Here is a 14,689-nt window from a genome sequence, read left to right on the forward strand (position 1 = left end):
AACAAGCTCCATCTATTTATAGCTGTAATGTATTCAATAAATATTAAAAGGAATCTTTTCATTGTCAAGGAGCTCCTTTTCTTGAAGATAATACATCTTTAAGGTTTGCCTTAAAACACTGACATGAGTAGGAAAGGCAAAAGCATAGTTTCCTATCACCTCACAGAGGCCCAATACTGTAAACTTATCACAAACATGATTAGCCCTATTTGCAGAGTGTATGATGTTTATCTGCATTAGTTATAGCAATGTCTTGAGGAGACCCACTGAGAGTGAGAAAAGAATAAAATCTAACCTCTTTTGTTGTTTGCAGTAGGAAAAGCTGTTTTGTATCCTCTGATATCTGGAGGGGAAACACTGGATAAACAGATCCTTTGACAAGCCCAATGATAGTGAAGGAAAATCTGCTTTTTTGTTGCTCTTGCCATTCACAATAGGTTTTATTGTTTTGTTTCAAATGAAAACACATGTGCCTGCTTTGAAACAGTACTGTAAAATTGGCAAAGATCTCCTTTTGCTGCAGACTTAACTTCTCCCCTTTCCCATCCTCATCCCCACAGGCCCGTGACGGAGGGTTAGACCGGATCAGTGAAGTCATGCGTCACACAGCTGTATCATGCTGGCAGCCATTCCTGGGTCTGGCTGTGCTGCTAGTCTTCACGGGTCCCACCATAGGCTGCCCGGCCCGCTGTGAATGCTCGGCACAGAACAAGTCTGTCAGCTGTCACCGAAGGCGTCTGATGTCCATTCCAGAAGGCATTCCCATTGAGACCAAAATCTTGGACCTCAGCAAGAACCGACTGAAGAGCGTCAACCCTGAGGAATTCACGTCATACCCTTTGCTGGAGGAGATAGACCTCAGTGACAATATAGTCGCCAATGTGGAGCCTGGAGCCTTTAACAATCTCTTCAACTTGCGCTCCCTGAGGCTGAAAGGAAACCGTCTGAAGCTGGTTCCCCTTGGGGTGTTCACTGGGTTGTCAAACTTAACAAAGCTCGATATAAGTGAAAACAAGATTGTCATTTTGCTGGACTACATGTTCCAAGATCTGCATAATCTAAAATCCCTGGAGGTTGGGGACAATGATTTGGTTTATATCTCACACAGGGCCTTTAGTGGACTGCTTAGCCTGGAGCAGCTCACCCTGGAGAGATGCAACCTCACAGCTGTACCAACAGAAGCTCTTTCACACCTCCACAACCTCATCAGTCTGCATCTGAAACAGCTCAACATTAATGCTTTGCCTGCGTATGCCTTTAAAAGACTGTTTCGCCTGAAAGACCTAGAGATAGACGCCTGGCCCCTCCTGGACATGCTACCTGCCAACAGTCTGTATGGTCTCAACCTTACTTCTCTGTCCATCACCAACACCAATCTGTCTGCAGTACCTTACTCTGCTTTTAAACATCTGGTTTACCTGACAAATCTAAACCTCTCTTACAACCCTATCAGCACCATTGAAGCAGGCATGCTTTCAGACTTAGTGCGCCTGCAGGAACTCCACATGGTAGGGGCCCAGCTACGTACCATTGAATCACATGCTTTCCAAGGGCTCCGATTCTTACGCGTGCTTAATGTGTCCCAAAACCTGCTAGAAACCCTAGAAGAGAATGTATTCCATTCCCCCAAAAGCCTTGAGGTCCTTTGCATTAACAACAATCCTCTGGCCTGTGACTGCCGTCTCCTTTGGATTTTACAGAGGCAACCCACTTTGCAGTTTGGAGGCCAGCCACCAATGTGTGCTGGCCCAGACAGTGTCAAAGAGAGGTCATTCAAAGACTTCCACAGCACAGCTCTTTCCTTTTATTTCACCTGTAAGAAGCCCAAGATACAAGACAAGAAGTTGCAATACGTGGTAGTGGAGGAAGGGCAGACGGTGCAGTTGATGTGCAATGCTGACGGAGATCCGCAGCCTACCATATCCTGGGTTACCCCACGTCGGAGGCTGATCACAACTAAATCAAATGGAAGAGCCACTGTGCTGGGAGATGGCACCCTGGAGATCCGATTTGCTCAAGACCAGGACACTGGAATCTATGTTTGCATTGCAAGTAACGCAGCTGGGAATGACACCTATTCAGCCTCCCTTACAGTAAAGGGGTTTACTTCAGACCGTTTCCTTTACGCCAACAGGACCCCTATGTATATGACAGACTCCAACGACACAAGTTCCAATGGAACTAATGCGAACACCTTCTCTCTGGACCTTAAGACAATATTGGTGTCCACAGCTATGGGCTGTTTCACATTCCTTGGAGTGGTTTTATTTTGTTTCCTCCTTCTTTTTGTGTGGAGCCGAGGGAAAGGCAAACACAAAACCAGCATTGACCTTGAATATGTCCCTCGCAAAAACAATGGTGCTGTGGTTGAAGGGGAGGTTGCTGGACCACGAAGGTTCAATATGAAAATGATTTGATGGTATTCTGCTAGCAGTGCTTTTTCTGTGGCATTAAAACCAATTAAACCAGCCTGGCATGTGGAACTGCTAGGCAGAAGCAGCTTAATGCAGCTGTCACTGTATCAAAAGGTTACATGAAAATGGAAAGACTATTTGTGGTTATACAGCAGAGCCTCCAGACCTTGAGGCAGATATGTCAGGGCCTTTCATAGAACTGGTAAATTGTACTAACTGTTTGCATTGCAAATACTGGCATTCTGGGGATATCAGCAATGAACCACTGGCTCATGCTCATGGACAATTGTTCAACATTTTCTACCACTACAAAAAGAAAAAGAAAAAAAACCCTACAGTGTAGGATTTACATACTTAAAAGAAAAAGACACATTTGTCTAAAACATACTCTACAGTGAAATTTGTATCTATAGATCTCATTTGGTAAAACCTTGCATCATCCCTTCTAGCTGGTTCAATATCACAAAAAAAATGGTATTTTTTTTAATCTACATCTCTACTGTGTACATTTTAAAGCAATACAAACGAGAGGTTGTGCTTTTAGATATCCACCAATACTGACCCAAGTGTGATGTCACCCTCCTTTTAACTACCATCTAACCCAAATTAGACTCTTGTAGTTACCGATTAGAAAGAACATAAGATATTTTTCTCCTCATGTAGAAGGCCAGACATGAATAGTTGATAGCAAAAACGCTCAGCTCTGTTGACCTTCTCTTCATATAAATATAAGGCCTGTGCCTAGTTTTGATACAGAATGGAGTATTTTTTATATCTGTGATATCACACTGGACCAGTTTACTGTAACATAGCCCTGGATCTCACCCAGGGAAGGCAACCCACTGGACATTGCTGGCATAGAGGAGTTGAGTTCTACCTTGAAGAGAGAGAGCTTTTTTTGTTAGCCTTGATTTTAATTTCCAAGCTACTGTTAAAATGTTAATGTGTACTGGGCAAAAAGGAAGAATGTAATACATTATGTGTACCCCTTGGGAAATATGGTCATCTTACTATTTGTACAAGTCAATTAAAACATACAAACACTCTGCTACTAGGAATGAACTCTTCTCCAATGCCAAGTAAACTACGGTTGTCCATGCATAATATGGGGATTAAAATACTAAAATAATGTTTAAAACATGATAGCCTCAAAAAGGCTAACATACTGCCAGATATAATGAACCTCTAGCCACTGTCATTCTCATCTTGTATATTTGTAGATAACACATAAATGCAAAGCTAATTTCCAAGAACAGGTCACTTAGCTATTCTTGATGCCATTTTAATAACTATGTGGTTATGTTTCTTTCAGGGGCAGTATCTTAGAGCAAGAGGGGCAAGTTTTTCCAGGTTTTAGGAAGCTTTTTTAATGGAGAGAAGACAGAAGTGGAATGTTAGTTCAGTACAAGTAATTTTTTTTTTATTGTTTTATGCCTCTACAAAAATGCTCAAGAGGCTCAGAACTGAAACTTTGTCGTTGATACCGCTGTTCTTATTTTGTAATTCTCAGCAATGGGAAGACACAGAGTTGTTCAGCCACCTCTCAATTTTCCAGCAATTATGAGCCATAGGTTTGTTGCTAAGTCATTGATAAAAAATACAATTTATAAATGATTGGCATAACCTGGAGTAAGGATAATAATGACTATGTACGTGTTTAGCCAAAATGAATTTCCAAATGTTATAAGACAGAACATTCAGATTAATGTGATTTAAGAGCCTATGTCCAATCTTAAAATTAAATTTCAGCACTTTAAAACCAAAGTCAGGCTGACCTATAATGGGATGCAGGTGCTTCTAAAATTAATATCCGTGTTCTTTGGCAGAGATTTTCTAAGCAGGATAAAAATCTCTCACTCCTATCAAGGGAAATGTGCCAAAAGTTGTAAAATCCAGCTGCGGTCCCCAGGTGTACCCCTAAAATAGCTGTAGGACCCAAGGCTAGGCAGTTTTGAGAATCTCTTTTCTAGTGGTTGATTTTTGGTTGTGTTGCTGCTCCATTTTAGGTCACCAGACTGAGGAGGATGCAAGGGTTGTTAGAATTTTATTCACTCTAGTTGGTTTTAAGTTTAGAGTTGGGTTTTCTTCCTTCTGTTTTTATGCTCTGAACTAGATAGTTGGAGATTAATGGAGATGCTTGAGAATAATCCTCTTCGTTCTGTGACAGTTTGTAGAACATTATTAAAATGGAATAACCCCTGACTAAATTCTAACACCAGGAAAATTATTTTTGCTGATATAATAACCACCGCACTGAAGTCCAAAACTCTACTGTACCTTAATGTGGGCAGTTAAAGAAACAAATGGGGATAAAACAAAGTGTTTCTGAACTGCCCATTGAAGACATTTGCATGTGCCTTTCCCTTGTAATTGTCATTTTTTCAGCTAGTAATCTATTGCCCCTGCAGTCATTTCATGTTAAATGTTAAAATCAATGTTAGAAGCAAAAATTCTCCTAAACTCTAGACAGTTGCAGCTCTTTGCTTCATATTAAATGACACAATAAAAAAAAATTCTCAAAAAAAAACCTAGAAAAAAATGTGCTTTTAGGATTAATTATGAATTGTTGAATTTCCCTTTTCCGTTAGAACGACTCTAAAAAGTGATTGCATTGTTAGTGCACTACAAGGATTTCTGAGCAGTAATGTGCTTAGTTACCTCTGTGAAATGTGTGCTGGTGATGAAAATCACCGCTTGCTCTTGCTGAACACCACCTTGCAGAGCTGTCAGCGTTGTGTGTATCGCCTTGAGTCCAGTCAGTATTCAGTTTTTAAGAATCAGTGTTTGCTCCCTGCTTCTAGCAATGTTCTACTTTTTGCAGCCTACTTATTTCACCATGAACTTGGCAAGGCATATGGCATCTCTCAACAGAAGTGAGGACAGCAAGACTCAGAGACAAGCTTTTATCTTGCTCCACATAGTCTTCTTTTATGTATTTGTGGAACACACCCTCACTGTGGCTTTTTTGGGTGAATAAGGAGTACAGTGTTGGGGTCAGACTAGATAAGCACCTTTTTGGCAGTTCTTTTAAGAACAGAGTGGCTTAATGCCTGTCCTGCCTCTTGAAGGAGTCACTTCTCTGCTAGAGATCAAGGAGACACCACAGTTTATCTTACTGCAGGGGAGAAAAAGGATTGGGCTGTGAGGAGGCATCTGACCCACATGGCTTCCCCATCATATATTCAGAAACAGGTGGACAGTGCATACCTGCCACTAAAATAGGGAATTAAGTTTTTTACGCTACCTCTGACTTGTATACTGGCTGCCTTCCACGCTGGCACAAGGCCAAGCCTGAACTTACCTGGTGGTCAGTGCAACAAGACTCTGAGGAACAGCAATAGTTCTGCAGAAAAGGAGAAAACTGAAGATGTTGAAACCAGCAGAGCAACTTGAGAAAGAAGGTACCACAGTATACTTGTTAATAATTCCTGTAAGAGCAGTGCTGGGCTTCCACAAATACATGTTGAAGTCCAGTTCCACAGACCAGTACTCTTCTTTCATAATGGATGGATATACAAGTGTTCAGACTTCCCACGAATGAGTTTAAGAGGACACTGCAGCAATATATTAAGGAAAGAGTTTGCAATGATGTAAGGACAGATTAAGACTAAGCAGCACCCCGTCCTAGCCTTATTTTTAGGTTTTGAGATCATTCTCTTTTTTTTTTCCCTTCTTCCTTTCTTATTAACTTGGTAGCATTCTTTTCAGAAAGGCTTCATCCACAACATCAGCTCAGTTATATTCAGACTGGGAGACTGGTTTTACCCTCTGTTACCTCTCCCTCACCATTCACACATGTTCCCCGTGCCAACAGGGTCAACAGCTCCAGATACACAATTGAAATCAGCCAAGAGACTCTGAGCCCCTAGAGAACTGTCGATACTAGCTGATGTCACTAGGCGTTATTTTTAACTAAACTTTTTTTAAATTAAGTTGACGTCATTGTCACACTGCCATGCAAGGTTTCCTTTATTTACGTGAATGGTAGCTATCTTTCTTTCCTTATTTCTTGCATCATGGTATTGCATCACCTATGATGGTAACAACTGTATACCATTGTAAAGAAAATTAAGAAAGGGACCCACGTTACACCCTCAACACCACAAATTGTAGCTGAGGCATATGAGACACAGTAAGAAGTCAGTGTTAATATTTAATGGAAAGTCTTATCTAAACTTTTTGATAGAAGAAAAAACTGGTGTGGAGGAATTTTGGGATGCAGGCCATGTTGCGACCGAATCACATTAAAGATACGTAGAAACAGACTTTCCTACACCATGTCTAGATATCTGTTTTAGATATTGGACTTTTCCCATAAAAAACTTCAGGATGTGTGAGTGCCAGAAGCCCACATCTAATCATAAAAAGACAAAGCACTGGATCCAGTAGAGCAAGCAGCTTCTAGCTGCCTGAGGGCAACAGCAGCTTCTAGCAAAGACAGACAAGAAACTGCAGTCATATAGTCATTTTGCCTCATCCACGACTGCATCCTGTGAAAAAAGGTCCATTAGCCAGTAATAAAATGAACAATCCTTACTCATTTTAATTTGAAGAGGCCAACATTTGTGTAAATAAGCTACAGTCTGTTCCACCTCCATCCTCAGCAGTGAGACATGCAGCAAGAATTGAGGAAGGGGAAGCCTGTTCTGGCTGGTTTGCTAATTATCTTTTTCCCCTGAATGATCCTAGTCCACCTGGGGCTAGCATGACAACTGCTCTGTCCATTCCCATCCTCACAGCTCACAAAGTGGCTTGACATGGAGTAGCAGGGAAAGGAGCACATGATCAAACTGTCCCTCATCCCTGAGACTCTTGTCTCCTCAAATAAAAGAACCAGCGTAGCAGCAGTACCTTAGAAATTGCAGTCATCTGCAGCTGATCTGTAGTTTTGCCATAAGACAACATGTGGGAAAACACTGGATATGTGCTTTCTGACCTCGTTTCAGTGTCCTAGGTGATTACTCTTTGTGCTAAAAAGAACTAGGAAAGAAGAACTAAAAAAATGTTCACCCAGTAATTTAAAAGTTAATTGTGCCTGGAGGAGTTAAAGGAACATCTCTGGAAAAGGCAAAGGCCCTGATTACTGGAGAATCACTGAAACAATGAATGAGATTTTTCAAGTTAGCTAAGCAATTTGGATGCCCTGTTTCCATCACCTGTAACAAGAATTACAAACTCAATTTCCCTCGGCAGCTTAGAAGAATCACAGCCTGTTCATTCAGTGATACATGCTCCATTTATCTCCTAGCTCTGCCCTCTTCCCTTCTCAGTTTCAAATGACTGTGATGCCAAATGAAGATCTCTGGATTTGGTTTAGTTTCACTGCATGTTCATGTGGCTTTTGGAATCTAGATCTCAAAGCAGGATCTTAAACCCTCTTCAAGCCAAAAATAAAAATAAAAAAGGAAGAAGCAGCTTGAGTAAACGTCCTCCTGCAAATGAAATAAACCAACTTCTATGAGGTTCTTGCTACCGAGATAGCCAAAAACAATCTGCAAGTTGAATGAGTCTGAGTCTTTTTTTTTATTATTTATTTTTTACTAGAAGCAGGTTGTTGGTTATAAGGCCAGCTGGAAAACAAAATCTGTATTTATAGCCTCAGCAGAATAAAGAAATAGTTGGCATAGTCAAGAAAATGTTCCATGTTATTTCAACTTAAATTTACGGATACTTTATATTCAAATAGCTCATAGAAGAGTACAAAAGAGTAAACTTTCACCTCATAATTTGGTTATTTGTATTTATTCAAACTGGTACCAAAATTGTCATGAAGCAGAAGTGTTGAAGCAAGAGACTGAAAACAGATTTCCTACTCTAGACAGGCAATACAAATCAGGAGAAATCCCTTTGATGCTGTTCTGTTACTATTTGGTTACACTAGAAATTTGATAAAGGAATCTTGATAAAGATTTTGCTTTCTACTAAGGGGCAAATAAGCAGAACTTATGTTTTAATTATTTCTTGCCTTGTGGCATATCTTCTGTTCTGGATCGCTTTAATGTTTAGCACTGCTGACTGAGCTGGAGAATATGAAAGTGTAGACTCTGGGAAGAAAAAAAAAAAAAGCAAAAGGAAAAGAAAATCTGTAACCTTAAAGACGTCTGCCTATTTCTATGTGTGGTATTTGCAAGTCAACAACATTATCTCCTCACATGTAAGCCAAGAATAATGGGTTGGAATTGCAAGGTAGCTGTGAAGATGGTTGTCAACTTGTACACACCTTAATAATTTTGATCTTTCAGAAAGCAAAATATTATTGTTTCTTAAAGAATTCATTTATGTCATTTTGATACCTAAAAGCAAATGACACTTTGGCTTCATTAGACTGGGCACTCTGTAAGTAGGAAGTAAATGACAACTCTGATCTGGTGAGCTTACAGCCATATAGTAGGAAGTTGGCTTCTGGGCAAGTACATATGATAGCAAGTCTCTCATTGTTTGGGGAGGGAATGCCACAGTGCATATATATTAAGATATCACACTTACTGAAATCTTTTTGCAAGCACATGTAGTTCATATGTATATGTTTGTGTGTGCAAAAAAAAGAGTTATATTTATTTTGTTCTTTTCTTACTTCAAGTATTAAATGTATATTGTTTTTAAAAGGTGACAAGGTTAACAAGAAAAAATGTGTTGTAATTTATTTTAATATATATGATCTTGAGTATGGATGGGAAATGAAACAGCCTTGCTGTTATGATCCATGAAGCACATGACAAGTCAGCTTTGTCCTCAAGTTCGCTTCATGTTTGAGCAAAATATGCTAATATAATGGAAAAAGAAAAAAAAGGAAAAAAAAAAAGCTTTGTTTGTCAAGACAGTTGTCCTGAATGTCATTTTTAAAGTTACTTTAGGGCTTATGTCATGATGTGTATCATACTTATCCAAAATGAAACTGAAATAAATAATTCCTTGGAGTGGCAAAATTTACTGGGAAAAGTGAACAAAATTTACATTGCTTCCCCTATTGTAGCTGATCACTTTTTTTTCAAGGGGTAGTGGGAGAAACTAAGATAAGAAAAATACAGTTTTCTCAGCACTAGACCCGAAGTCCTTAGTGCTAAGTCTTCACAACAGTTTATCTGCTCAAATCCACCACTCTTGAACTGAGAATATAAACCATTACAGTCAGAAAGAGAAGACTCTAGCAGGAATTTTTCATCTACTCACTTTCACTCCTTCATTTTATGGAGCCCTCAGACACAGAGAAAAGCCTAGGTCATATTCAGATGTGTTTTGGGATTTATTCTCCATACAAAGCATCAGTCAGCCTGTTCCCGCACCTTCAGTTACACAGTCTGTACAGGTAATTGATGGGGATACCAATCAGGCTAGTGCTGGAAGAAAAAAGCCTGCCACTTAGCAGCACCATGGATAGCACAACAGAAAGGCAGATTTTACCAGCTGCGTGTCGCTTGGAAAGCAATCAATACTGAGAATGTGCATCTGAAACATGGTTTCTAAGAAAATCACCAGTATTCAAACTCCAGTGAAACTGCACCAGAAAAATTAAGTGGTGGAAAGTAGATTCTGTTGAGCTTGAAAGCTATTCCAAACCCCTGATACTTGCCACAACGCACCAAATCTATGGCAGAAATCAGCTTTGAAGAAGGGCACAGGCCATAACCTAAACTATTGCTACTCCCATTCTCCCACAGCTAGGTACTTTCACCAACACAGAATTTTGCTTATCCTTTCTGGGATCATCTGAAATAAGATTTATCAGCCATAATCCTCTAAACCAGGGTCCTATTCACTACAAGGGGAAAACAAAGTTGTTATTGCTGCCTCAGGAAAGGAAGGTTGAAATCCTGCTGGATTGCTGGGAGCAGAGACAGACAGGGGCTGAATCCGAGCAATCCTGTGCCTCCCGAAATCTCTGTTATCCTTCTGCATTTGCATTTGATACCTCCAAAAGGTTTTGGCTGACTTGCAACACTGTACCCTCCTCTGCAGCAGAATGTCAAATGCGATGAATCTGTGGGCTAAACTTAACTGTAGATTATGTTAAGAATATGCTTTATTTTCATGTTTTTATTTTCCTTGTTTGCAAAAAACATTGAGCTTGTTTCCTTGAAAGGTTCCTCTACCCTAAGCTTTAGATTTCTTCTATGCAATTCAGGTTACTTTTTTGGACTACCTAACACTATCTCAAGAGGTGGAACTTTTCCTACATCACAGGATCTAATGTGTAATTTCCAGTTCTTACAGTAGAAGAAACTACTGGTTTTCTTCATGATAACTTGGTAGAGAAAAACACCACCACATCAGGCAATCACTGACAAATTCATTAAAATAATTCACATTAAGTCCAGGGTCTAAATAGAAAAAAAAAAAGTGCTCTCCAGAGCTACTCTTTCCATTAAAAATTGTAATAACTGTAGATAACTCTTAAAGAAACACCACATCAGCTTTTAAAAAGCATCCAAAATTTTCTAGAGCACAGTCACTTTCATAAATTTTTGAGAATATTTATACTTTCACAGATCCACCACAGAAGATTTGTCTCGCAGTTCGTAGCCCTATATTGGATACCATGGTAACATTAAATAAACAAATCTTGGCATCCAAAGTTTATTTTAAGAAATGACTTGGTTTAACATTTTTGTATTTGAAAAGGTAGTGGGAAATGGGAAATCACACTATTTACCAATTAATAATCTCAATTCACAGAGACTGAGTTATTCTCACATGGGGGAATGCTCACAGTGAATTTTCTGCATCATGAAACTTTCCCACATACAGCTGTAGATGACACGCTATAAAAAAGGGCTTTATTCGCCTCCTGTACAATCTGGACTGGGGGAGAGGCTGGTAATTCAGGCCGGGAAAGCAAAGGACCTGACCTTTCTGTCTACAGACTCAGCAGCAGGCTGGGACATTTGGCCTAAATTTCTTCTTTCCTAGATATAGGAGTTTCCCCATGGAAATCTTTATTTTACCTCTGCTCTTGGAAGGATAAGTTTCAACCTTAGTAATCAAGGGAAAATGTAATACAGTAAGAACTTAGTAAAATACACAATTGAATAGTAGAGAAGAAAAGAAATTAAAACTTGTGTAAAAATTCTATGACATTGGTACTTAGCACCTTGTCTAAATAACTTTGAAATTATTTGGGTTTGCAGTAGCTGGTTTATTAATTAATAGCTAGGGGATACATTCAGCTTGTTAAAGCTGTAATCACCAGCTGGATGATCTTATTTACCTCATCAGTCCCTAAGTGGAAGTTATATTTTTCTGAACTATTTTCCAATAACTTTGCTATTTATATAACTCAAAAGCACAAGTGATGGAGAGCACACTTATTTTATTACAGGAAGACGATGATAATAAATTTAATCTATTACTTTTGCTACGAGAGCTCTTTGCTGTATGTACAAAAACCAATAGATTACATCCATTATGTAAAGTATTACTATCACTGAAACCAAACATCTCATCTTAAAAAGCTACCAACCTTTGATGCATCTGTGCAGTGCATCAGTTCTAATGCACTGCAGATAATACTTTGCTTTTACATAGAACAGGCATGCCATGCAAAGGGGTTAGAGACAATACAGCCCTCTAACTTATAAGAAGTCTTGCATTTTAATGGGCCTTATGGAATCCTGTGTTGGCTTTCATGAGTTTGGCAGGCTGTCACATTTTGCTAAAGGATATCAGCATTGCCTGACTTGGGGAAGGCATAGCTGTCGGCTAGTAACACAAGCAGAAGACTGCAACTCAGGAGCTGTAATCAAAATCCCTGGGCTACTAATTCTCTGGAGAATACAATAACAATATTTACCTTTCAAAAGGAAGATTCTGCCATTTCCCTAAGAATTATAAAGCCAAGGTTCAGCCTTGGTTATGGTTCAGCCATCCCCGTGTGAGGAATGATAATTTTGTGTGCAGGTTGGTATACGCTAATAGGCATTGTTATCAGACAATGAAAACCTTTTTTTAAGAAATGCAACCCCCGCTGTCCAAAGTGCTCCAGAAGATGATGGCAATATGGTGGCAGCAGTGGTCTGCCCTGTAGTCAGTATTTCCAACAGCTGTAAGCATAGATGCTCTTGCAGAACAGTGGCAGTATGTGAATGAAAATTGTCATGAAAGACGCACACCAACTAGACTCTGTCTGTTTTGCAATTCAGTGGTATATTGCATGAAAGGACCTCTTAATGCCTCATTTAATTAGTGGCTTTGCAATTCTTAAAAAACATGATTTATCTCCTAAAAAATCTATGAAGATTTGTCACTTTGCCTTTGATTATAGATGAGAGATGCCAAAATGAATACAAACCACACATCAATTGTCAGGTTGTCAAGTATCACACCAAGCACTCATACTACTACTACTACAAAAACATTTCCATTTGGTCCCTCTACAAGACTACCAAAAATAGGTCCCATAGTTTCTCTACTCTCTAACTAAAGTTTATTCAAAGAAAGTTAGCACTCCCACAGGTTCTCCAACTTTTTAATAGATGAAGTAACAAGTATCCACTTTTCAAATTTCTGCTGCCATTTTTTATCGTAGGGAATTTGTCCTGACACTCTCCTTACTCTATTTGCCACAATGCTGAATCATGGACGACCTCATCTTCATCTGTTAATCAGGATTGTTTTTGCTTATACGAGCCAAACACTTGAAACTGCCCCATTTCCAGCTTCTGCTTTAGCACTGAAGCCAGAAGAATTTGCTCTGGATGTCAGTGAAGCACATTTGATAGTTAATGTCCAGTTACTGCCTCATATCCAGCAGTCACTGGGAATGATTTCTGAGGTACAGGCCTATCTGGCAGGATTAAAAATAACAACTGGTCCTTGGGAATGAGATTAACCAGCGTATGTCCAGTTTGCTATTCAAGACCACCATCAACTCAAGACACTGGAAGGTGTGTGTTCAAGTCAATGAGAACAGAAGGAAGTACTTCCTGAATGTGCATGCCATCTTAGAAAACTGCACACGAAAAGGCATGTGAAAGATCAATTTGTCCTTTAAGGCTTAACATACTGAAGCAGAAACTCAAACCAGTGCAAACAAGAGGAGGGTATGCATCAAAAAAAAACACAAGCATTTTGCTCTGATGGGCTTTATGGTGTTAAGAATGAAAACTCAGAAAGACGGATAAGACATGTACTTGTTGATGGGAAAATTATTTTCCCAGTGTGATAAAATGCTCTCTTCAGATCCTGTCTTAACACAAGGATTCTCCTCCCTCCTTGTTAAAAAAGGAAAGCTACAAACCACCTCATTTCATTACAAACACTTTCTTAAAATGCAGTCTGTTCTGATCAAAAAATCAACCCTTCCTGGATTTTCAACAACTATTGTAATTGGTTTTCATAGAAATTGATTTTAATTGTAATACTGTTCTGCTACAGCCCTATTGTCTGTGTCCTTCCGAATTGTCAGTTACTTAAATGAAGAAATAAAAGCTCAAAAGCACATTGTTGTAATTGATTTCTATGTTTCAATTGTCTTATCAGAAACAAGGTTATGAATTTCATCTGTTGAGGCACAAAAATAAAATACTTTCCTTTAAAAAAAAAAGAAAAAATAAAGATAAAAATCCATTACCGTTTCACTTGTGGTTTTTAAGGCAAAAGTTTGAGGCTGTCATTCGAGTCCTCTGCTATAGTATTGGAAGTATGCATAGCCTTCTAGTGACTATATTGATTATAAAGAAAAAAAGTTTTTCTTTAATATTCTAATGACGTTGCATTTCCTGCGTATGTAAATCTAGTGTCTCCTGACTGGGATAGCACATGCCATGTCAGTGTCATCTCCCATCCTGCCCTTTCTCCACACTTTCCATCCAGTGTTTGACTGGTAAGTTCAGCACGTAGTGTCCCCATACAGCTCCAGGACCATCAAGTGTAAGGATTTGTCCCAGTGCCTTGTTCCCAGGCAAGCATGGGGAGATGGGATATCGGTGCTGAGCAGCTGCTGGTCCAGGGGCCTTTGACTGGTCCCTGCCACACTGCTAGTCCTTTCTCCCCTGTCCACCCCTTCCTTTGCTGGTCACCATCCCCAAAGAGGAGGCATATCCACCCCCAAGGAGGAAAACAACTTTTCTCTGCTTTGGGGATGGACATGCCCTCAGCTGGCAGCCAGTCCCTTTCTGTTCAAGTACTGACACTTCTACTCTGCTCTGGTTTCTCTCCAATATCTGGCTTCAGCCATGGCAACCAGCCTATGGGGAGGGCTGGTAGGGGGGCATGGAGCACAGGCAGGAGCACACAAGGCAGAGACAACCCTTGGGAGAACCTTATTTGGCAGCTACAAA

At 39.7% G+C, this 14,689-nt stretch overlaps 1 protein-coding gene across 1 annotated transcript; it reads left to right on the forward strand.

Annotated features, from left to right (window-relative positions):
• The first annotated feature begins 554 nt into the window (after nt 1-554).
• Nucleotides 555-2,417, forward strand: LINGO2 (leucine rich repeat and Ig domain containing 2). The gene has a single exon (XM_068423645.1). The coding sequence runs from the start codon at nt 597-599 to the stop codon at nt 2,415-2,417; it is 1,821 nt and encodes a 606-aa protein (XP_068279746.1). The 5' UTR covers nt 555-596.
• The last annotated feature ends 12,272 nt before the right edge of the window (nt 2,418-14,689 follow it).

Source organism: Nyctibius grandis, chromosome Z, assembly GCF_013368605.1.
Source record: "Nyctibius grandis isolate bNycGra1 chromosome Z, bNycGra1.pri, whole genome shotgun sequence".
Classification (NCBI taxonomy): Eukaryota; Metazoa; Chordata; class Aves; order Nyctibiiformes; family Nyctibiidae; genus Nyctibius; species Nyctibius grandis.